Source organism: Canis lupus, chromosome 15, assembly GCF_011100685.1.
Source record: "Canis lupus familiaris isolate Mischka breed German Shepherd chromosome 15, alternate assembly UU_Cfam_GSD_1.0, whole genome shotgun sequence".
NCBI lineage: Eukaryota > Metazoa > Chordata > Mammalia > Carnivora > Canidae > Canis > Canis lupus.
This window is the reverse complement of record NC_049236.1, coordinates 48176531-48201996: the sequence shown is the minus strand read 5'-3', so window position 1 is coordinate 48201996 and position 25466 is coordinate 48176531. Positions and strand designations below refer to the sequence as shown.

At 37.5% G+C, this 25466-nt stretch overlaps 1 protein-coding gene across 7 annotated transcripts in view; it reads left to right on the top strand.

Annotated features, from left to right (window-relative positions):
* Positions 1–25466, top strand: part of IQCM (IQ motif containing M) — a 436649-nt gene that overhangs the window by 49092 nt on the left and 362091 nt on the right. For 5 of the 7 annotated variants that reach the window (XM_038558977.1, XM_038558978.1, XM_038558974.1 and 2 more), the window contains 4 exons: positions 12749–12854; positions 13411–13496; positions 21908–21990; positions 23811–24078. In XM_038558977.1, the coding sequence (XP_038414905.1) occupies positions 13478–13496; positions 21908–21990; positions 23811–24078 (370 nt within the window). In that variant the 5' untranslated portion in view covers positions 12749–12854; positions 13411–13477. Of the gene's footprint in view, positions 1–12748; positions 12855–13410; positions 13497–21907; positions 21991–23810; positions 24079–25466 lie in introns of those variants that run through there. The other 2 variants (XM_038558981.1, XM_038558980.1) reach the window with 2 other exon arrangements.

Genomic DNA, 25466 nt, shown 5'->3' with positions numbered 1-25466 from the left:
GGATCATGCTGTGAGCCGAAGGCAGATGCTCAACCCCTGAGCCACCCAGGCGTCCCTTTCATACTGTCTCTTAAGGCTGTTTCTAGTTAACAAACTCTCAAGGTACAGGCTTTTTCTACTTTGTGTCTCTGTCATCTCTAACATTCAGTTTTGATGCTGTCCTGCAGCCACCAAAGTTCTAGCAGCCAGAGAGGGAAAAGAGCATGGAAGTTTTTAAGGACTAGGCCTGGAGGTGGCACTTACCACGTTGGCCCATATTCTCATGGTGAGGATGCAGTCACTTGTACATATTTAACTTCAAAGGTGCCTGGGGAAGGTAGTGCAGCTGTGAGCCTAGGAGGAAAAGAAAACACGTTTGGGAATCAGCAGTTAGTTCTTGCCATGCCATGAGTAAAACGCATGGTATACTAAATAGTGTTAGTGCTAAGGAGGAAACTACTCAACGAGGGGGCCAGGAGGGTTGCAGGAGGTGGGATCCCAGTTGTACACGGGTGGCTGCTGAAGTCCTTACTTAGAAGGGTACCTTTGAGTGTACACCTATGAAGAAGTGAGGGGTTGTTGCCTTGTAGAGATCCGTCTGAAGGAAGAACATTTCAGGCATAGCAAATAGCAAATGCAAATGTTTTGAGGTTGGGGGCAAGCGAACAACGGGTTGGAGTAAATATTAGGTCAATGAGGTAAGTGATAATGTAGGGCTGTGTGAGCCATCAGTGGGTTTTGAGTGGAAGGCATGGGCATGATCTGACTTAGGTTTTAGCGGGATAGCTCTGGTTGCTGGGTTGAGAAGAGATAGTAGGACGGGAGTAGGGAAGAGAATCAGGCCAGTTAGAGGTTACTCTAATAATCCACGTGAGAAATGGTGATGGTTTAGACTAGAGTGCTTATGGTGTAGGTGGTGTGAAGCTATCAAATTCTGAATATATTTTGAAAATATTGCTGGCTTAGATGTGGGATGTGGGATCAGATGTGGGATGTACAAAAAAAGGAATGGACCAGATGTGGGATGTACATCAGGGATGGAATCAGGGATGGTTGTTCAGCCTTAGTAACTAGAAGAATAGAGATATTATTTTCTGAGGTTTGGAAAATGATCAGAGGAAGATTAGGAACTCTGTTTCAATACATAAAATTTGAGATGCCTCCATGCTGCTCAAATGGGAATGTGAAATAGCCAAGGAGAGAGGACCAGGCTGAAAATACATCTTTGTGAATCATAAACACAGAGATAGTATTTATGGCCACAAGGCTGGACAAAATAACAAAGTAAATATATGTGGTGGAAAAGATTTCAGGGGATCACTGGGTGGCTCGGTGTCTGCCTTTGACTCAGGGCATGATCCCAGTCTAGGGATGGAGTCCCATGTCAGGCTCCCTGAGAGGAACCTGCTTCTCCCCCTGCCTATGTCTCTGTGTCTCTTTCTCTCTGTGTCTCTCATGAATAAATAAATAAAATCTTTTTATTTTTTAAAGAGATTTCAGGTCTGAGCTTTGGGACAATATACTATTTTGAGGTCAGTGAGACGAGGAGGAGCCAGCAAAAGACTCTGAGGTAGGAGAAAGTAAGAGAAGATCTAGGACAGTGGGGATTCCCAGGAGACAAATGCAGAAAATATGTCAAGAATGAGTCAGTGATGAAATATATAAAATGCACTTAATAGGTGAACTGAGATAAAGACTGAGAATTGGGAATTAGATTTAATAGCATGAAGGACATCAGTTGACCTTGACAGAAGGAATGGCTGGTAGGTTATGTTCCCCTGGAAACAGACTCTGAGGTGGAGATGAGCAAAAGGTTATTAGGATGTGCTTCTGGAATTACCATCTATGGAAGGGGAGGGAAGGAAGCAGGAATTAGGGGAAGTTTGGCTCTGAGGCAGTCTAGTGACAGTTGCAACAAACCCCCTGGGGAGCTCTAATGTTGAGATAGGCGAGGTGTCTGGGCCTGCACAGATCTCTTGTTGACTAGTCACTGGGAGTGGGCTGTCCTGGAAGGGGCATGGTTTTGGGCACAGCGATTCCTTAGCCAGTGCAATCTGAGGAAAGGCCATAATCGAGAGCTTTCTTGGGGTGCGTGTCCAGCAGCAGGGGAGGAAGTTCTCTGTGAGGCTCTGCCTGGCATATCACAGACTCCCTTAGAAGCAGTTTAGATGGAGTGGTGGATGCAAAAGCCCACTTTTGAAAGTACGTTCAAAAAAGCATGGGAAGACAGAAATCAAAGACGATGAGCACAGATGACTTTTCCTCTTCATTCCTGTTGCTCACTACGACATGTCTGGATGTGGATTTATTTTTATTCTTCTTGCTTGGAATCCAGAGTGTAGTTTCAATTCAAGATTCATGTCATCTTTTAATACTGGCACTTGAAACATCGCTTTTTCTTCATTTCTTTCTTTCTTTTTTTTTCTGGAACTTCTTTTAACACATGTTGGGATCTTTCAACCTATGTTTTATATGTTTTAATTGTTGCTTCATCTTTTATTATCTATGTCTCTTTTTGTTATGTTCTGGGGAATTCCTTAGTATTATCTTTTTAACTAATTGATTCTCTTATACTGTATCTAATCTAGATTTTATTATTTTTATTATAAATTTTTTTCAAAGAATATGTTCTTATTTCAAGGGATCTGTGTTTTTTTTGGTCTTTATTTCTGCTTTGTTTCATATTTTCATATATTTTTTAAAGAACATTATTTCCTCCTCTGTCTCGTGGTAGAGTCTTTTTTTTTTTTTTAAGATTTTATTTACTTGAGAGAGAGAAAGAGAGAGCACAGGCAAGGAGGGGGCAGAAGGAGAAGCAGACTCCCTTCTGAGCAGGGACCCCGACATGGTCTCGATCTCAAGACCCTGGGATTATGACCTGAGCCAAAGGCAAATGCTTAACTGACTGAGCCACTCAGGTGCCCCTCTTGGTGGAGTGTTAACCTACTTTTTAAAGTTATTTTTCTTATTTGTTTATCATTTTCATTTCCTATGGAGTGAATTGCTATTCTAGTTGTTGATTTTATTGAATATCTTTCTTGGTGTTACTTTTGGACATGTGTTTTCTAATTTTGAAATTATTTTATAATATTTTTCAGGCTTATGTGGAGTAGAAGTTTTATTATATTTTTATATCTTATTTGCTTCTACACCCATCACATTCTGGTTCACAGTACTATAGTTGACCCAGTGTTTCCCATTCCAGAACCAGGTCTTATATTGGCTCCTTGGGGCTCCTGCTCTCGTGATATTGATGATATTTCAAATCCTGTCTCTGTGGCTGGTGTGGCTAGGTCCTCCTGGGAGTGAAACCTGTGTACCTTCTGCCTCCACAGCTATCGAGCTTTTGATAAGTCCTTGCTCCAAGCAGTGGTTTGGAAGTTTTATTTTCTGCCTCCTCTCATCTAGTTTTTTTTTTTTTTTTTAATTTTTTTTTTTTTTTTAGCAGGGCCTGGCCCTGATCACATATATAGTGTGGGAATTGTTTCACCTCCCACTGGAGGTGAACTCCAGGTAGCCTCTGCCTACATCCAGGAGCTGGGACAGCATTCTCAGCTTTTATCCCATCACCACTGTGCATTTATTTTCTATTTATGGTTCCTGAAGATTCCTACCTTATTTATAAATGCCTCGTTCCTTAGGGAAAAGCCTTCAGATATTGCTGATAAAAAGATACATGTTTTGATATTTGTAGTTCAATATGTTATTCCTCTTAGAAATTTTTTTCTAGAAAGATATAAATGCTAGATATGATACTGAATGTATCAATAATGCAGTAATTATAGATATTTTTGCTCTTTTGATGATTCTTTGTGTTTCTAAAGTTATCTCATATAGTAGACAAAGTATTATACCTATTTATCCCTTACCCTCACTTCCTTTCTTACTTACTTCTGAAAAATCCTTTATATAATCTGCATCCAGGGCACCTGGGTGGCTCAGTGGTTGAGCGAATGCCTTTGGCTCATGGTATGATCCTGGGGCCCTGGGATCAAGTCCTGCATTGGGCTCCCCGCAGAGAGCCTGCTTCTCCCTCTGCCTATGTCTCTGCCTCTCTCTCTGTGTCTCTCATGAATAAATGGATAAAATCATAAAAAAATAATCTGCATCTATTTAGAGACTCAAGAGTAGAATTTATTACTAAGCTCTTCCATGCATGCCCTGGTCTTGAAATTCCTTTGTTTCTTATCTGATTATGTTGACCAATATGGCCTTGAGACACTCTCCTTCCTTCTTAACGGACTCTATTTCTGTGTTTTTCCCACTCTCCACAAATCAACTGCTTGTCTTGTTTCTCAGAAAACCCATTCTCTCTCTTGGCTTTATATATCACCTGAGTCTTAGAGATTTTCAAATCTACATCTCTAACAGGAAGAGACAGAAGAGGAAGTGACATGGGCTAACTTAATGAGGGCTTACAAGGGCCAGGCTTAGGAGCTTTGCTGAATGTTTTCATACATTTATTCATTTATTTGACCTCCTAGCAGCACTATGAGACATAGGAATGAGTATTATTCATATTTTACAGGTAAAAGAGCTCAAACTTATGGAGTTAAATAAGTAGCTAACCTAATTTTCCTGGGACAGAGGTGGCTGTCAGGACTCAGGACCTCTGGTTTTAAAACAGGAAAGTACGTGGCAAACTGGGACAAATTGGTCCCCTGAGGTCTGAGGTCAATGACTAGGAAGTGGCAAAGCCCTTGGCTTGAACCTAGGCCCCCTGGAGCCTAAGATCTTTGCTCTTCACCCCCATGGTATACTGTCTCCATTAGAACAAAGTAGGAAAAAAAGGACTAATGCAGACAGGAGATAGAAGGTAAAGGGATGAAAGAATTCATGAAAGGAGTATACTGTTTCCTGGAAGGAATTTTATTAGGAAAAATTGTGCTTTGGCAGGACTTAAGAGACCAGAATTCTGGTTCCGGTTTATCAACAAATCCAGTTTGCGTTGGACAAATCACTTACATCCTCATACTGCTGTGTCCTCACCCACAAAATGAAGGGCTAACAAGAAGGAGGCAACTGCTAAGATTGTTTTCAAAATAAAATAAACTCCAAAACCATTTCATAGCCTTAAATATTTTTATAAGGTAATCGAGAAAGAAGTCTGAAAATAGATGCCAGGATTTATAGTATTTTAGGATTTTGCCCAAATTTCTAGATCTAGCTCTTTAACATCAACTAGTATTTCTGAGCATAGCCAAATTCCATTTAAACGGTTTAACAGTTTGGCCTTTAATTTATTTTATTTAATTTGTGGTAATTAACTTTATGGTGTTTTCATTGTTGTCTTTAATTGTTTATATAATGTCCCAAACATCTCAGCAGGAGCTGCTTTATAAATCTGGTTTTCACTCTTTATTGTTATTTATAAAACGTTAATATCTTCTATTTAAGGCATGTGTGATTAATAGCTGAGAGAACGTACTTTTATAACAGCACAGTTTTAATCTGTGAAAATCACAAGAAAAACAGAGACATAACATGCCACAATTATTATTGAAGGCATAACTGCATGTATTGACATGTGAATCTTCCTAAGGTATTTTGAAAGCGTTTCAGATAAAATAGAGTACTAAGAAGTAAGGCATTATGGTATTTTTGTTGTTCTTGGACACATATATCATATCTGACATGTTTCTAACTAAAATTTCACCAAAATAAAATTTATAAGATATAACGTCCAGTATTTTTAACACTTCATTCAAGAAATTGTACTTTCCTTATTGCCTCCTCCCCCACCCCATTCTATCAGTGTCTTAAGGTTGAATTCAAAGAGTGAATAGATTTGAGGCAAGAAAAATGTGGAATAGTGCCAGTTTTTCTGAAACTTGTGTGTGTGTGTGTGTGTGTGTGTGTGTGTGTATGATTACTGCTCAATTTGGGCCAAAGCAATTAGCTCCTTTTCTCATTTGGATAATTGTGGTTTTCCTATCAAGGTAAGTAGGTGCATAAAATTAAACAATCCCATACATCACCCAGTGCTCATCATGACAAGGACATTCTTTAATCCCCATCTTAGCTATGGGAACTTGGAGAAGTTGGTCAAACTTTCCTGAACCAGTGAAATGAAATCATAACTACTTCCTGTAGCTGCTGGAAGGTATAAACATGTATGAATGCACCTCCTCCTCCTCCCCTTTTGCCTAGGAAACTCCTGTTTTACACTTCAGCCATTATTTCACAAATGCCACTTTTTCCAGAAAGCCTTTCCTAATGGCCACCCTGTGGGACTTTGGCTGGCCTCCTCTACTATATTTGGTCTGAGCACCATGTGACCCACTAGACACCATCAACTTCATTAAAAAAATAAAGTCCATTAGACACACTGCAAAAAGTTATGACAAATTACATGGGAAAATTTAGCAGTAGTCAGATTTCTAAATAGATATTAGTAATGCTGAAAACTAAGCAGATTATAATGATTGAAGATTTCTTGCAGGAATTCAAATCAACTGCTTTTTATGAGTTACTTATTGCTTGGCTAGCCATGTGCTCAGTCTTATGGAATACACAAAAGAAATAAAAACTAGTTCTTTCCCTAGTTAGGCTTACCATCTAGCACAGATATTGTTGGCTTTTATGAAAGCTCTATGCCTCATTTTTCTTTTGGGAAAGAGAAGAGGAGAAATAAAACGATCTGTGATGATGAGAGTAGTGTTTTCAGAGTTTTACTAGGTTACTTCGAAAAACTAATAATTAAAACTTAAAATTTGGGGACCTGGGTGGCTCAGTCAGTTAAGCATCTGCCTTAGGCTCTGGCATAGTCCTGGAGCCCTGGGATCCATTCCTGCTCATCCGGGAGCCTGCTTCTCCCTCCCCCTCCCAACCCCCAACTCTGACCCATGCTCTCTCTTTTTTCCTCTCAAGTAAATAAAATCTTTAAAAAAACTTGAAATGTATTGTTAAATTTAAATTGATGTATAACATATAATCAGAAAAGTGCATAATTCCTAAGTGTACAGCTTGAGAAATATTCACAAAGTAAACCTGCCTGCATAACCACCATCTGATAAATAAACATTACTGGCACCCTAGAGGCTTTCCTTGTGCCCCATCAGCCACTGCACCATCTCTCCAAGGGTCACCATTACTCTGTTTTCTATTACCATTGATGTTTTGCCTGCTTTTGAACTTTATATGAATGGGGCCATGTCCTCTTCATGCTTTCTCTCAAGATTATGTGTGTGAGGATCAGTTATGTCTGTGTATAGTGCTTCATTCTCGCTGCTGTGACACATTCAGTGGTATGAATATGTTGTGATTTATCCATTCTGCTCTCAGAGGACACTTGGGCTGCTTCCAGTTTTCACCTATTACAGAATAGTGGTGCAGTGATCATTCTTACATGTGTCTTTCATATTATAACATGTTTCTGTTGGGAGTGGGAGGGCTGAGCCATACTTAGATATAGATTTAGGTTTTGAAGATTCCGTCAAATAGTTTTCCAAAGATTACCAATTTACACTCCTGACAGGCAGTAAATGAATATTTCGGTAGCTCTATATCCTTGCCAACACTTAGGATTTTGTGAAAGCCATTCGTTTGGCTGCACGGTAGTTGTGATTTGACTTTGTGTTTCCTTAATGACCAATGAGTTTTGAGCAACTCTTAGCATACTGATTTCCCATTTGAAAACTCTGTTTGCAAAGTGTCTATTGCAATCATTTGCTGACTTGTATATTAGATTGTCTCTTTCTTTGGCTTGTAAAAGTCATTTACTTTGCAAATGTTATTTTTGTGCTTGTAATTTTGGAAAGTACAGGGACTAAAGGTCAGTTTTTCAATTCCCTCTAGTAGTTGATCTCTTTACTGAGGTACGGCTCCATGTGACATTATTTGCTTGCCTTTCTCCCAAGTTGCTGCACCTAACCACCAAGGAGTGATAATCTTATCTCACCAACTCCAGCCCATCATCTTCTGTCAGTAAGGTTTGATTCTCGGTAGCCTTCAATGTACATGTTCATGTATTGCCAAATCCTACTTTATACATCCCTATATCTTATCTTATCTTATCCCTAAGATAAGATCACAGAAAAAATCTATAGCTAACTGAATATGGCTCAGAAGGACCAGTTTTACACATTGAGACCAAATGGGAAAGAATTCGTATGTTTTAGCTGAAGAGTATTTTAAAAGAATCATGTGTGAGTCCTCCCAGTTTAGCATCTCCTTTTTAATGACTTCAGAATTGAAATGAAATTAAAGCTTTCTTTTGTGACTTAAAGACATATATTTTATGTAAACCAGGAATATTTGGGATCTCTTAATTAGTGTCAGTGTCCATGCAAGCCCACAAGGAAATAGAGCATGGTCCCTGTTTTATGAAGTCGAACCTTACATCCAGAAGGCACCTGTGGAATCATAGACTGGGTGTCTCTGATCCTTTAGTGTTGGAATTGGGGTTGGTGGCAGTGACAGTCATGCTGGGAGAAGCTCTGAGACCCTCTTCAGTCAGAAGAGCAAGGCTTTCATCTGTCGTTCTCATTGGCTTCTGAGGAAGTGTTCCTTTAAACATAGGTTGAAGCTGCTCTTTTAAAAATTGTGTGTCTATTTTAAATCCTTCATTTGTAGCTAGGAATTCAGGAAGGAGGTGGAATTCAGTGAGGTTAGTGGTTTGGCCAAGATCACACATTTTGGCAATGGCAGAGTAAGGACTGAAATCCAACTTTGCTCTCTCTGCAGTGCTCTCTGACTCGATGTTTGTGTCAGCTGGAGCAATATCCTAATGACTCAATTATGTCCTTTTCCTTCCCACTTCCTGGCTCTGAGAAATTTATTTACCCAAGTTAATTAGAGAATCAGAGGGAGGTTTCTGCGTCAGGAAAGGAGTGTGCTTGCCACTGTTACACGTGTTCCCCAGGATCCCAGCTTAGCTGATATTAATGATCATGAATTCATGAAGTATCTTCTTTCCAACTCATTTTATGGCCATCTGACTAATTTGGTTCATAATTTTAATTATGCAGTTGTAAAGTTTTTATTCTCCTATTGTCTGTTATACTTTTTTACCCATTAGAGATGCCTAAATTTGGCTCTAATATTGTTTTGTTTTCTTTCCCTGTACTCTTTTCTGTTTTCTCATTCCTGTTGTTTGGTGCCAGCATATCTGAAGTCTGGTCAGAGGGACAAGGAGACGTGGTAGAGAGAAGTCAGGAAGCAAGTCTGGAAAATGACCTGACGGTCCTTGTTGACTTGAAAGAGAAAAAGGGGAGGAGGGCTCACACTTACCAGAGAATGAAACAGGACAAATGATAGGATGAAACCTGAGAGGGTGATTCTGTTGGCCAAGGGTTGAGAGGCACATGAGGAGGGATGCAGCCAGGGACATGATGGAAAGAGGTCAGGCCTAGGCCACTTTCTTGGGTATTCTGCTCCCACATTCCAGAGAACAAAGAAAAGTGGAGAAGGACAGGAGGGAGACATGAACTCTTAACCATGCTGTTTTTGAAACTTGGGACCAGTTAGAATTGCATACATTACACAAGCAATGTAATAATAGATTTTAGAAAGTAATGGGGCCTTTGAGATCTTCTTGCCCAATAGTTTTATTTTGCAAATGAGGAAACTAAAGGCTAAGAAAAGTCAAAGCAAGCCCCTTGGCTCAGTTCTCAGTGGAGCTGTGGGATATCAGTCCTATATTTTTCATCCATATTTACGCGGTTGCAAGAGAGAGAAAAGCCCAAGGCAAGGAGCTAGGTTTTATTCTACATGTGTTTGGAAGTCATGGAAAGGAAATGATATGCTCAGATACACATTTAAGAAGATAACTCCTGCTGTGTGGAGAAGGAATTGGAATAGGATAAGAGTACGAATCAAGAGAGCAGTTAGGAGGCTGTTTCAGCATTCCAAGAACTAAATGATTGTGACTGGGAGAGGGAAAATGAGGAGAAGCAGAAGTATTTTGAAGTTAAAATGTAGAAGACTTGGGGCGCCTGAGTGGCTCAGTTAGCTAAGTGTCTGCCTTCGGCTCAAGTCATGGGATCAAACCCTTCATTGGCTTCCTGTTCAGCAGGGAGCCTGCCTGCTTTCCTTTCTCTCTCTCTCTCTCTCTCTCTCTCTCTCTCTCTCTCTCTGTCTCCCCCTCTGCCCCTCCTCCTCTGTTTATTCTCTTGCTCTCAAATAGATAGATAGATAAATAAATAAATATTTAAAAAATGTTGAAGACTTGATGGATTGGAGGTAGTAGGTAAAATATAGGAGGACTCAACATTTTATGTCTTGACCAACTGGGTAGACATGGAGAAATGGGAAGGAAATATCTTTTGATTGGAGATTAGGAGAATTTCTCTGATTCACCTTTCTATCAACTGTTAAAACTGCCTGTCTAGATCCGTGGATCATGACATGTCCAAGTTCTGCTGAATACCATTGGGCAGCTTTTTTGTCATCAGAATCCTTAATTACCATGATAAAGTCTTATCAGTCATCTGCTTTGGAAGGACAAGCTAAAGAGATAAGGAAGGGAAATATTCTTTCCATTTTTGTTTGCTTTTTTATCCATATAGTAATGGAATTAGAAACCCTTAGCATTCCTGTTAACCCAATACAAGATCCTTGAGTTGCGTCTACTGGAAGAGAAAGGGAGGATGTGCCTGAAAAGACATGAGAAGCTAGGGCATCCCTGTCCAGCCTGCTGTTGCCGTTAATTACTCATTTTACAAACAGGTTTTGAAATCCTTGTATATGTCAGGTCCTTTTTTTAAGGTGCTGGGACTATAGAAGGGAAGAAAACAAAGCCCTTCCTTACAGAAGTCACATTCCAGAACACTACTTATGTCAGTGCCTGCTTCCACATATTAAAACGGTTTGTTGCCTATTTCAGCAGTGTATAATCCAACCCCCTGCTTAAATCAAACAGAGCTATACTTGCTGTCTCCCAAACCATGTGCATTCTCACCTCGCACTTGCTTCTCTCTGTTTCTCTGACATCAGCCAATCTGACCTGCTAAGGACTGATATTTAGTACCATATAGGTGTGTTGTCCAGCACCCAGTTCTAACTAGTTGATGCCTGTGCTAACCCAGTTGTTCAGACTATCACTACTATCCCTCACCCACCTTTCCATCCTGCTCAGTCTCCCTTCAACACTTTTCTTAGGTCGTTTTCTCAACCTTCAGCCTTCAGGGATCCCATCTTCATTTGAACTCATGGCACTCATGGGTTTATATCACTTATTTACAGAGCTCATAGACTTTCTTTTTTTTTAAATTTAAATCATCTTTAAACCCAGCATGGGGCTTAAACTCACAATCCCAAGATCAAGAGTTGGACGCTCTATTGATTAAGCCAGCCAGGTACCTTAGCTCGTAAACTTCCTTTGACATCTGGTATATAGTTGTTTGTATTTTATTTAAAATTTTGACTTATGTATTTGCCTTTTCTTCCAAAATAGATGGCTTACAACCCTTGTACAACCCAGATATTAGATTTATACTTATTAATTGATCATGTATCAGGAGGGACTCAGCATTTCTTAACTATCTCCTTGGGATGAAAATGGAGAGGGGCCCTATCTACTGATATTCCTGTCAGTGTGCTGCTTATCTTTAGGCAAGTCCATCCTCCAGGGCCTCTTCCACCCCCACCTCCTATCTCAGCATCCCTTATCACTCGAGTTTGCGGGGGCATTATCATGCCAGCACCCCTTAGGATGCTTGGCTAGTTTTGTGCATTAAAAGGGCTGTGGGATGTCTTGCTTGCCAGCCAATTTAATGCAGGCTGACACTCCTGGCACACTGAATTAAGGTGGAGGAGCCAAAAGCCCCAGAGAAGAGTCCATTTCTATGGAGATTAAAACAAGAAAATGACAGAGCACAAAACACCTTTATTTTCTTCTTATATTTAAATGGAATGACAGTAATTAAGCCAGACTAGAAGATGAGTTCTGATTATTAATTGCTAAGGGAGAGGTGCAGTATTTTAATTTGTCCCAGTTCCTTTGTAGAACTAGGGAGATGAGGTACATGGTCTGTGCTCTTGCCCATGGTATAATGCTGACAATTTGAGAATTAATCATTTTTGGATGTTCCAGATTTGTTATTTTGAAACCGTAACTATAATATTTTTCCCCCTCTGGTTAGAAACTGAGGAAAAGTGTTGTAGCCTTCATCTAATAGCTTGTGGCTATAGAGTCATGACTTCCATAGGCCCATGGTGGCTTGTGGATTATCTCAAATAAGCCCCAAATTATTTAACAGGTCTTGAATGCTTCACCACAGTTTGATGCTCTAGTCAGCTAACTGAAATTATACGTAGACTTTTAGAACAAGAGGCTCCATGAGGCTCTGTAAAGCATTTAATATTGCTATTTCTAATTATAAAGCAATGTGAGCACACAGTAGTATGCACCGGTGTAACTGACTCCCTGGCTGTAGAGGCAACATTTGATGCATTTTGGATAATCCTTTGGAAGTAATGATAATTTCAAATGTAGGAATAAGGGCTCAGCTCAATAAACACATTAATCAGCCCTTTATTGAGTACCTCCAGAATGTGATGCACTGAGCTGGGAACCCTGAAAGTCAAGGCAAAAGGCAGGAGTTTGCTCTTCCAGCTGAACATTTGAATCTTTGGGGAAGGCTAAAAAATGCAGATGCCTCCATCCCACTCTAGACTGATATATTTTTAATCCCTTCCCACCAGGCAATTCTAATAGACAGTCAGGTTTGAGGAGCCCCTGGTATGAAGTATAGTTTGGTTTTCAGGGCACTTGAAGTTTAATTGGGAATATAGGACTTCTGTTGATATCTATCACTCTGTTTTTTAGCTCCTCACACAGAAGTATATGATAAGTTTCAAGTGAGAAGCATGGACAACATAACTACTGTGTTTACAAGAACAGATCCCTAGAGGCCGGGGTGATCATGAAGGAGGTAGGATTTGAACCTATGCTGTAAGGATGGGTAGGACATATATTAAAAAAAAGTTTGAAAACAGAGCAGTCTGAGTAGGAGGCTAGCATCAACCTAAACTCAAGTGTGTAAGTTCAAGGCAAGGATGTGTAAGGTATGTGCCCAGTATTAACTGGATATTATTTGGAAAATAGTAAGAAATCAGAGGGACCTGCCTAGGGAGTTGCACACAAATATGTGGATTTGAGTTCTGTATATGACACTAAATAACATCTTACATTGACAAGTTGTTTCACATCTCTGAGTTCTGGTTTCCACATTTGCCAAATAGTTCCTGTCAGGTTGTTCAGAACCAGTAATGTAATATGTATATAAACACTTGGTAAACTACAGAGCCCCATTCAGTGGTGGCTGTTGTTATTAGTCTCTTTTGGAGAGGCAGGCATTAAAGATTTTAGAGGAGAAGAGAGATGTATAAAAAGTGTTAATAATTCATCCAATTTTTTTTTCTGAGTGAGTGAAAAAGCTAAAAATAAATATTTATCATGAATACATTATTTAATGTAATTGTGTTTAGGGACTTGGAGCCCAACTTTCAAAAAAGAAGATCACCCTAACTTCCCATCTTGATTGCTGCAGAGGCTATGTCTGATAAAGCAGAATGTGAGTATCACACTTCCGTGATGACTCAGTGCATAATGCGTGATAATCCAACAGCTTTGAGGAAACTTTTAATTATTAATCCTAGGAACACTACTGTTATTGGTGTACCTTGTAAGAATTCATCTCATTCCTTTTATTTAAATATAACCAACTTTTGAGATATCTATAGCAACTTTTAATTTAGTGTCCTGTCCAATATGGTATCTACTAGCCACATATGGCTATTCAGTGCTTGGAGTGTTACCAGTGAAACTAAAGAACCATTTAATTTTAATTCATTTTAATTTCAATACAAAACTGATAATTCAGTTATTGGAAAACTTTTTTTTTTTTTTTTTTTTTTTTTTTTTTTTTTTAGTTATTGGAAAACTTTTAACCATATTTGGAGCAACTTGAGTATGTGAATATATTTTTGCAAGTGGATAGTATAGAAAATCTAAATACAGATTGAGTATTTTTGATTAAAGGCCAGCATCTGAATTGAGAGGTGTATAAATGCAAAATACACACAAGATTTTGAAAATTATCTCATTAATTTTTAATATTGGTTAATGTTGAAATGATAATATTTGGATATAGTTTAAATAAAATCTATAGCAATTGGTTATTATGTGTTATTAAAATTAACTTCATCTCTTTTCACTTTTAAAAAATATGACTACTAGAAAATTTTAAATTACGTATGTGGCTCACATTGTATTTCTTACAGAGCTGATCTAGACTTGGGAACCCTTCAGGTAATCTTGAATTTAGGCTTTGATAGCCTGATTGAGAAACATAGAGTGCTGCATAGAGGGTTGGGATTTCTGGTTAAACAACTTTCCTTTGGCTCTTGTGACCCCAGGAAGTATATGGTACAGTCCAGCAGGCGTCTATTCTAGGCTCCACGTGGATTACTGTAACTCTCGATTTGGATAACACAGCACATTTTTAGATGGAAAGGGCAGAAAGGGAAGAAGATCCATAAAGTGGAGGAGGAATGTTCTCTAGTTCCATTTTGCCTTTGGGTCATGCCCACAATTACGTAAATTATATTTGAAGACTTGATATTGAGAGCTGAGAATTCCTCTGTGTCTCCTTAGCAACCAAATCCCACTTTGAGGAAGATTAACATAGAGAGAGTTTTTTTTTTTTTTTTTTTTTTTTTTTTTGAGGGGAGCTGCACTGTAAAATCTCCCTGAGGTAGGCAGGAAACCTATTAATCACTTACTGTTACAAAGGCAATAAACGACTTTTCTAAAGAAGGAATAAAGAAAGTGGGGAAGTGAGGAAAACTGGAAGAGACAGCTCAACAGAATGCTGTTACCTTGGAACTAAAGAGTTGGATCTTAATGAAGAATGTGTTGTGGAATGATCAGATGGTTGAATATAGGTTTTAGGAGATGAAGGCCATATGCCACTTGGAATTTGGGTTTCACTTGGTTTTTGAACTTTTTGAAAAGAAATTAGACAAATTATATTTTTCTCACTTATATGTAATGAAATTGAGTATAAACTATTTTAGTTGAGATTTCTCTTCAAGGGCTTCACTTCACTTCCTAGTTTCCACAACTCTTTGCCCTGGAAAGAATTAAACCACCTTCCAGCTTCCCTCTTCTGCACCTCATCCCCAAGCTTCTCCCCTCTCCTAACCTAACCCTGCCCTTCCTCTGAACCTACTTTTAGAAGGAGATCTTTCGGCACAGACAGTAATATTCAATCCTTTGTTAATTTGCTTTTTAATGATTTGCTGTGTGTTTGTTATTTTTAGCCAAGGAGTATTTCCTTTTTTTTTTTTTTTAAGATTTTATTTATTAATTCATGAGAGACACAGAGAAAGAGAGAGAGAGAGAGAGAGAGAGGCAGAGACACAGGCAGAGGGAGAAGCAGGCTCCATGCAGGGAGCCTGATGTGGGACTCAATCCCGGGTCTCCAGGATCATGCCCTGGGCCGAAGACAGGCGCTAAACTGCTGAGCCACCCAGGGATTCCCTCCAAGGAGTATTTCCGACAAAATTTAGGAATATCTCAAATGTGTTAAACAGAACAAAACAGGTCTGAGCTATTCTGATTGAAAGAAGGAAGAGCCCTGAACGCACATGAAATTGATGAAGCACAGTTTTAAAACCACTACCTTAGTCTGGATTTGATTCAGTTTTATTTTCTTGGGATATTTCTGTTTTAAACCTTATGTCTAATAATACAATGCAAAGTCTTATATCTTTAAGGGGAAATTCATGCATTAGTGGGCTGGCAGTAGAGGGTTTTGGTGACTTACATTGGCCTCTGTCATAGCGTATGTATCATGCTGAATGCCACAGCATTTATTTACAATTGTTTTCCTGGCATTAGGCTCTAAGTACCTGGAAGGTGGGGGGACCTAATGCCCTATTTATTTCAGCACATTTAGCACCAAGTTCAGCACCTTTAGCATCTGGGACTTAGTAGGTGCTTAATGAACATATACTAAACTAAATCTCATGGAGTCTGAGGTATGGATTTTCTAACACCTGTGAAATCAAACACACAGGCACTTACTTTGACTGTATAGGCAAAGAAGGCCTTAGCAGTGTAGCCATACATTTTTGTTCAGGATAACTTCTTAGTAAATTTTTGTGAGGTCTCTGAAGAATGCAGCCTGTTTGTAGGAAGGATAGAAAGCCTCTTAGTAAGGCCAGTTATTTTTGTTAGGGTTATTAAAAATACATGTTTGTAAGTCCCAAGGTCTTTCTAGGGAAGAAAAAATTTGCTCAGTGATATAATCAAGAAATAGCCAATGGCTTATTCCTTGTTATAGCTTCCATAATTAGGTCTTCTTCTGGTGTCTTCACTTCAGAGATTTACTAGAACAATTACACAGAACCTCTAAAGGATTAAGAGAAATCTGAAGTTTTATGAACTACCAATCATAATACCATTAAACTGATGATATACGAAGAGTATTTTCTTAAAAATATAAAACAAATGTGAGAAAATATTTTAGGCTAGTGAAATTGTTTGGCATTAGAAATTCATTATCTTTCCCCATGGAAATGTTAATATTTGCACTCATGTTTTATGTAAGTAGTATAAGTATTTCAATCTCTTCATGAACTTTATCATAAAATAGTTGTTGTTGCTTTTAATGATTTTTTATTGCTTTGGGGGGTTTAGTCACTTGAAGAATCCAAAGTATAATGAAATTTTATTATTTGCAAATCTATTAATTAATTAGTTTTGGATAAAAAGAACTATAATAAGACCAGATTTATTCAAAACAATTTAGAAAGTTGAAATTTATCTTTGTGCTACTGAAGAAATGAAGATTGACTAATGAGATTAATTATATAAACATGGTTAGAGAAAAGTTTAGCTCAATGATAGTAATAATACAATAACTGCAGTAATAATTGCTCATATTTATTGAAAGCTTTTTATGTGCCAGGCGCTGTGCTAAGTGCTTTGTAACTAAGTCCAATTGAATCCTCACAACTCTGTGCAAGATATACTGTTATTATTATCCTCATCTTACAAATAAGAAAATGAAGGCTTAAGACAATAAAATAAGATTCATGAGGAAATTGTAATTCAAGACCAAAACAGTGTGACTCAGGAATGAGGGCTCTTAAAAGTCATTCTACATGCTATGGATACATATTTACAAATCAATAAAGCCTTAATTATAGATTTTTTAAGAGGAGCAGACCTTGACAACTTCTTAATAATTGAAGTTCCAGTGTGCACTCGAATATCTAAAAGCTGCATGCTTGTATACTTATCATGAACAAAGAAACAGAAACCTCAAAGATTAACTGGATGGATTTTTAACATCAAAGTTGTTTAATTTCTCCTAACTCTAGACTCTTTTGTTGAATATATATATATATATATATATATTCAATTCAAATTATAAAAATAATGTACATTATCTTTGCCTTTTTTTTCTTTTCTGGGACAAACTGGCACCAGCCATTTGCCTTTCCTAAGGCACTGAGATATGAATTTTCTTGTGCAACCTTGAGAATTTAACTTTTTGGTTCAAAGGCTAATTTTTAGTTACAGGAGAAAATCAGAACAGCTGCCTCAGCATCTTAAATGCCAGTGAAGCTTGGGTTTAAATGCCAACTTGGAGTCAGTGTGTCAACATGCCTTCAGTTGGAGCCATTTTAGGATCTGTAAGAAATTGCTCTCTTCTGGTGGTGGCTGCCTTTCTCTGCCCCTTGAAGAACAATCCCAGGCCTTGTCCTATTCAAGCACTTCATAGCTTGACTGTATAGGTTCACTGTGGTAGTCCCTAGAGGAGTCAGAAACTTTCTGGTTCCAAGAGGGCCATTATGATTGTCAGAGTGTATACCAGCTCCTGCAGTTCACAAATGACAGGTGGCTCTTGGTGATGGGGAAAATCAGACACACTGGTCATCCAAGAGCCCAGATAGAAGTAAAATGCTGTCTTGGGAATTTAATTCCTCTAAGGCCAGTTAAAGAAGGGAAAATCAGAACAACTTTTTCAGCCCACTAAATTATAGTGAGGGCTCAGGATTGGCAGTTTGAACTGTTTGGGCTGCTGTAACAAAATGTCATAATCTTAGTGGCTTATAAGCAAAAGAAATCTATTTCTCACAGGTCTGGAGACTGAGAAGTGCAAGATAATTGTGCCAGTAGATTTGGTGTCTGGTGAGGCCTGATTCCTCACTGATGGATGTCTTCTCACTGTAGGTTCATAGGGTAGAAGGGACCGTCTAGCTCTCTGGAGGCTTCTTTAACAGGGCATGAGGGTGGAGCCCTTATGACCTAATCACTTTCCAAAAAACCCTCTTCCTAATACCATCATACCGGGCATTAGGTTTCAACATATGAATTTTGGGAGAATATGTATCTTCAGTCCATAGCAGAAAGTGGTGATGAAATGCAAGTATTTCACTAGAGTGACCAGGCAAATCTCAGAGGAGTTTCCAGTACTCACAAGGAGTAAGTACATGGCATTAGGAAAAGCAGCAGATATGTAAAAAAATGCAGGAAGCAGCTTGGGAGACCAGCTCCTGTGTGGGCTTCCAGCACGGCTGACTTTGGAAGGTATTCAGGCCCTCTTCGTGTCAGAGCTTTGCCTATAAATGAAGACTAGATCATTCAGAATGAAGACATGGTAGTTTTTATAAGGCTACATTTTCACCAAAAACCAATGACTTAATAATTTCATATATGAATAAGTTGTATTGTTTATCATGTGTATGACACACGGCAATACTGTAAGTATAAGTAATTCTAAGGGAAGTAGTCAGAAGAAGGGAATCAAAGAAGGAAAGATTGTCATGAGAGGAAGAAACAGTGGAGAGATTTTGGCATCACACCTCAGAGTACATTACTGCTTTTTGTCTGGGGAGTACATGGTCTGGTTAGAAGCCCCTCAAAGTAGATTTAGATTTTAGTTGAAATCTGATGAAAGAGACAGTTTTAATTCCTGAACTCCTGTCTCTTCCATGTGAGGACCGTGCATCATATGGCTCTGAGTCGTGACATTTATATGAACCATTTTATGATTGACGTGTGACTTTGTGCTCTGATCTATACAAGGAACATGTATACTTCTTGAAGCACGTGCATGAAATCTTGACAAGTATTTTTTTATTAGAGGGAAGAAAAAAATCCACCAATCTATATCCTTAGAAATATGTAGATAGCTCTGAATGTGGGGAGAAACAGTGGCAAGTGTGGGCGGACAGGGAGATTTGGGTTTGTCAATGACTTACATACTTTCCATAGGTAAGAGTGGAAGGAAGGAAGAAGCTTGGGAGCAAGAAAAGGTGTTTTTTTCCAGAATGATTGCAGAGCAGCAATTCCAGTGCCCAGTGATGGAACATCTTAGTAGAGGCTTTTTCTCCTAATCCAGCATTTTAAGGGATGGTGGTGGGGGGGGTTGGGGTCCAGTTATCTCTCCTTTTTTGCCAGGGTGTTCCCTAGGCTTCAGTCTTCAGGATGGCATAGCCCCAAAGTAACAGCTGCTTGTGACTCCCGAGTCTACATGGAGAAAAGCCAGTGGAAATTTTGTGAAGGAATGAAGAGAGAACTTGTCCCCAGTATTTTGTTATGAAAATTTCAAAGATACAGCAAGCTTGACAGAATTTTAAATTAACACCCACAGACCTACCACCCAGTTCTTACCATGAATATTTTACTGTATTTGACTTATTTCCTATGTATCCATCAATATGCGTATCATTAGTCAAAATTCATGTTTGTACTTTTCTTCTATTGATATAAAATGTATGACAACAAAATGCCAAAATCTTAGGTATATATTCACTGAGTAATGATAATTATATATGCCTGTGTGAACCACTGTGCATCAAAATATGGAACATTATCATTACTCCAGAAATTTCCTTCATGTCCCTTCTCACTCATCTATACCATCCCTGACCAGAAAAATCACATTTCTTTTCTATCTCCAATATATTAGCTGTGTTTGCACTAGAACTTCATATAAGTGGAAGCATAAAGCATTATGTTGATGTTTGTGTCTGTAAGGATGCTTACTTTGTATAATAATTTTAAAATTCATCCATGTATGTATGTCAGTAGCTTGATTCTTTTTTATTGGTGAGTGGTATTTCATTTGTGAATATACCACAGTTAGTTTGCTCTTCTCTTGTTGATACACATCTTGGCTATTTCCAATTTAGAACTATTATGCATAAAGCTTCTATGAGCATTTCTGTACAACTCTTTTATAAATGTATGTTTCATTCTCTTTGATAATTACTAGGAGTGGGATTGCAAGATCACAGGATAGGTGTCTATTAATTTTTTAAGAAATTGCTATAATTTTTCCAAACCGATTATCTTGTTTTGCATTTCTACCAGTGACATGTGAGTGTTCCAATTGCTCCACACTGTCATCAATATTGGGTGTTATCAGTGTTTTAAATTTTAGCCATTCTGGTGGGTATGTGATGGTATCTGCTATGAGAATCTGAATGTTTGGGTGTCCCCTCCCAAATTGGAATGTTGAAATTCCAAACCCCAAAGGTGATGGTATTAGGAGGTAGGGCCTTTGGGAGATGAGTAGGTCATAAGACTGGAACCCTTATCAAAGGGATTAGTGCTCTTATAGGAGGGTCCCAGAGAGTCCCCTAGTCTCTTCTACCATGTGAGGATACAACTAGATGACTGGAACCTGAGACAGGGCCATCATCTGACCATGCTGGTGTCCGGATCCTGCACTTCTAGCCTCCAGAACTGTGAGAAATAAATGTCCGTTTCTAAGTCCCCAGCCTGTGGTGTTTTGTTATAGCAGCCCAAATGGACTAAGACAGTATCTCATTATGGTTTTGATTTCCATGAAGATGAATTTTTAACTTATTTTTATTTTTTTAAGATTTTATTTATTTATTTGAGAGTGAGAAAGAGAGCATGAGCAGGGATGAGGAGGAGCAGAGGGTGAGGGACAAGCAGACTCCCTGCTGGGCAGGGAGCCCAATGCGTGACTTGATCCCCAGGACCCTGAAATCATGACCTGAGCCGAAGGCAGACACCTCACTGACTGAGCTACCCAGACACCCAAGACAAAATTTTTAATTGCTTAAAATTTGAGAAGGTGAAAAGAAGAGAGAAAATCTTGGTCCTTAGAATATTAAAGGAGATAGAGTTATAGGAATGGGAGGCATACTGGCCAAACTGAAGAGCCAATTTGAATCAATAATTTGGTAATCTATTTAAATTTTACTGAATCCAGGTTAAGGAGAGGAAGCAAAGAACACTTATAAATGTCAGAATCAACTAATAATGAAATACTTGAGGAGAAAAACCTAGACAAGAGTAAATGAGAATGATGTAGTCTATGCTATAGAATTTTATATGTGGCTCTGGATAAAAAGAATAAGAATCATAAGAAAATATAAATGAGATAAGAATTAGTATAATGTTACCCACTTGAGTATTTTTTATTTCAAAGCTATTCCTACCTAAGGAACCTATTGAGTTTATTTTGCAGTTATAAGTTTAACAACCAGTTTTAAGGTAAATATTCATAAAGAAATAAATGTACAGCCATGTGAATTAGTCATCAGGTATATAAAACACACTTAGATTTGTTCATTTTTGTGCTCAAGTCATGTTATATCTTCTGTATAGTAACATTTAAAGAACTTTAAGAGGTAAATGGGATTTTGATTTTGTGTACTTTATTTCGTTCCCCTAGACTTTAATAAATAAGCATGATCTACATTAGCACTCTCACTGTTGCAGGCTGATGTGTCTTAAAGTAAAATATTACATTGAAGGAGCATAACATGAACTTCTTTTGCATCCATTAACATCTACTTGTAACACTTACCTTTTATAATGTCCTGCAAAATTCATCACTGCCCAAATTTTAATCTCATAGTTTTGCCATTTGTGATTAAGAAATTATACTAACTACATTAAAAAATAAAACATTTTGTGTTTATCTCTTAGGTCCTATATTAGAGATCACCAGACAAGATTTTTTTCAAGAAGCAAAAACTCTCATTGCCCAACATTATGAGAAAATAAATGAGGTTAATGCTTTGCATTTATTTAACTTATTTTTTAGGAAACTAATAACTATTTTTGTATATGACAATGATTGTTCCAAATGGTTGCATGAGCCCTAATAGATTGTGAATAGAAGAGAAAATGAAATCTTTACTAGCTATAAAAATGGATTTTAGATTGCATTTAAACATAAGATTTTATAGCTATACCTATTATTTAATTACATGCATATTTAATTTGTACATTTAATCCAATTTTAATGTTTTCTTTTGAAGAATTTTAACAGAAAAATTTGAATTACGTATCTCAAATAAATATCCCTCTTTAAACACTATTAGATAAAGCTAAACTAGAAAATATGCTGTGAGCTGTGTCTTTCCCATGTCCCCAGCGTGTTATGCTTCCTTGTATCTCCTTACATATCACTTTGCATTAGAGCCCTTCACTAGTCTGATCTGTCCCCCAGGGCAGTGACTCTCTTTTTGACTATTGTGTCTGCAGCAACAAGCTTTGTGGCTGGCTCAATAAATATTTGCTGAATGGCATAGATTTGGAAGGTGAGAAGGAATATAAGGGAATGGGTCAGCAAAGAGGAGAGTCAGCACAGGCTGAAATTTTAGAGGAAAGCATCTGCAGAGGAGATGGGAAATTTGGATGACCATCAGCTATTGTGACAAATGAGTCTTTGAGGAGACAAGTGAGGGAAAGGAATCTTAGGATGGCTTCCTGTGTGCCACACTATACTATCCCCTTTTGAACATTTTTTTTTTAACTGAATTTTAGATAATGATTTTAAATATTTTTCAAAGCTGTGTAGGGGAGAGGGATTATAATTGTTACATATGTTTCATTTGAATGGTCTTCTATAATGAGACTGATAATAGGTGGTTTTAATTTTATAATCAACATTGTTAATACTTTAATTTTTTTCCTCTAACAGATTGAAAATAATTTTAAATTATATTGATTTCACTAGTAGGCACATGGGATGAAAACTTCAGTCTAAAGAGTTAGATAGATGTACTTTAGAACCTTGATTTTTTTAAAGAATTTTACTCTTCCATCTTTGATTGCTTGACAAAACATAGTACTAGCATATTAAAGCCTACTTATTGGTGTCTTAAGTTGGCAATAATTTGAATTTGTCTAACCTTTTTTTTTTTTTTTGGAGGGGAGTGATAAGGGCAGGAAATTATAACTCTATCTATAGGTCAAAAGAATGACTAGAATAGAAAAATTATAATTGTTTGGATAATTACCTGTCAGAGACCTAGAACTGAGTTATTTTTCTATCGTTCAAGGTAGTCAAAATTAAGAAGGAATTAAGTGATTGAAAGGATCTGAAATACATATCTGATTATTGATATCTTTTTCTTGAGAACCTACTTCTGTATATGAGCTGTAATTTCTTACATTTAACAAAGAAGTTTGAGAGTTAGCATTTTATGAACAGTTGAAAATTCTTAAAAGATGCTTGAAAATTATTAAATTTTTCTATGCCTACCATTTGAAAACATCTCTTTTAAAATAGACTTTAAGCTGCATTTGAAAATATCACATGTAAGTAGAAAATTACTATTGAAGAAATTCCTTTTTTTTTTTTTTTGAAGTGGAATATAGCCCTCATTCTTGTTAAGGGCTTTTGAAGAACTATAAAGGATAACATCTGCTCTGTTTACCGCCATGTGCTTTATAGTAAATATCTTATATAGTAAGGTACTTTGTAAAATGCATTTATTGGATATAATTTTATTAACTTATTAATAAAATGTATTATATAATTTTATTATATGATTAATATTAAAATTAAATTTTATCAAATTTATTTCTGTTTTACTCACAGAATAAAGTTCAAGGTACTTCTATAAATGTTTTTAAAAATAAACATCAAAAACCAAAATCTGGCAAATTCATACCTTTGGTGATTAAAAAAAAGGAAACACCTGATATGGTTCAAGAACTTCGGACAGCACACAAAAATATTTGTTTTCCCAAACACCTGTTCAAAAGTGAGCATTTTAAGGAACCCTCACAGGGAACTTCTTTCAAGGAGCCATATATTTTTAGCGTAAAGGAAAAATTCAAGGACTCTATGGATATAATTGCAAAAGGTAAGTGTTTAGTGTAGCAAAGAAGTTCAACAAACCAACAGGCAAAACCTTTTGCTTCAGGTGTGCTTTTAATGGAATTTCCTTGTTGGAACCAAAGCTCACACTTTAAATCTTAGCAATGGAAGGTGAGGAGGTATGATTAAAAGAGTTACTAAGCTCTGGGGCCACCCGAAATTAAGACGAAAGTACACTAATGGGAAAGAGAAATTTATTGGGACAAAATTGGTTAGCCACATCTTCCAACAGAAAGATATTTCTTATAATATAAGAACCTCAGACTATGTAATTCACAGTTAATAAAACAGTTAGAGGTTTATGGATTTGAATTCTATTGTTGAGCAGGGTACATAGGGTAGGCAAACTCTGAGTCTGTTCCCCCAAAACCCCAGGGATTTTCCTTTAAGACAAATTACAGTGAAGGTTTATTTTCCATCAGGAACTTGGTTAAGATGGAACCTGGAAGTCTATTTACACAAAATGATACTGTTTTTCTGAGACTAGTGGCTGAAATGAATGCTTTTTAAGACACATTTCTGTTTAAGCCTTCATAACTTCATCTCCATTATTCCTCTTTTGTTATTTCTTGTTATGTTATTTTTTCATGGGAATTTTTTTTCATCCAATGAGTGCCTTCTCTGTGGTAGACACCACGTAGGAGCTGGAGAAACAAAGATGAAAAGGCTCATAGAGTAATGGTGGGGATGAATGCCTGGGAGACGGTGAGGGAGGGGTTTACAGAAGCATTTCTCAAAATGCAGTCTTCTGAACATTAGTTTTGAGGGAGTCACTTCAGCAAAAAGCATCTCTGGTTCATTAAGTTTTAAAAAGTGCATTTCCTGGTTGAGATACATATTGAGCATTAATATATTGAAAATTCTGTGATATGCTGCAGAAAAGAACTCTGCTGTTTTTAACCCGGCTATCAGCAATTCATTTGAGCAAAGATTTTCTAAAGAAAGAGATTGAAGTTTCTAGACTGGAAAACTGGGTAGATAGATAACATTTTGAGATCTGAAGTCAGAGGGATAAATGGATTTTAGGCAAGTGAAGAAGGGGATGGGAAAGACAATGAATTCAGTTTTAGATCAGCTAAGTAGATACATAGAGGGAGACAGTCATTAGGAAGTTGGAATTGGAGATCTGGCAGTTAAGAGAGAGAGAGGTGAAGATTGAAGATTGATGTTGGGGGGGTCACTGCCATGCCATAATTTTGGGGGTCATGCATTTGTTCAACCAGCATTTATTTATTATGTGAGATGTATGGAGACAAAAGATATGCTACTTGCCCTCAAGAAGTTCAAACTTGATATATGTAATTTGTATGTGGTTGGATGAAGAAGGATAAATAGACAATTACAAAATAGTGTGACCCATAATGTAATAAAAAC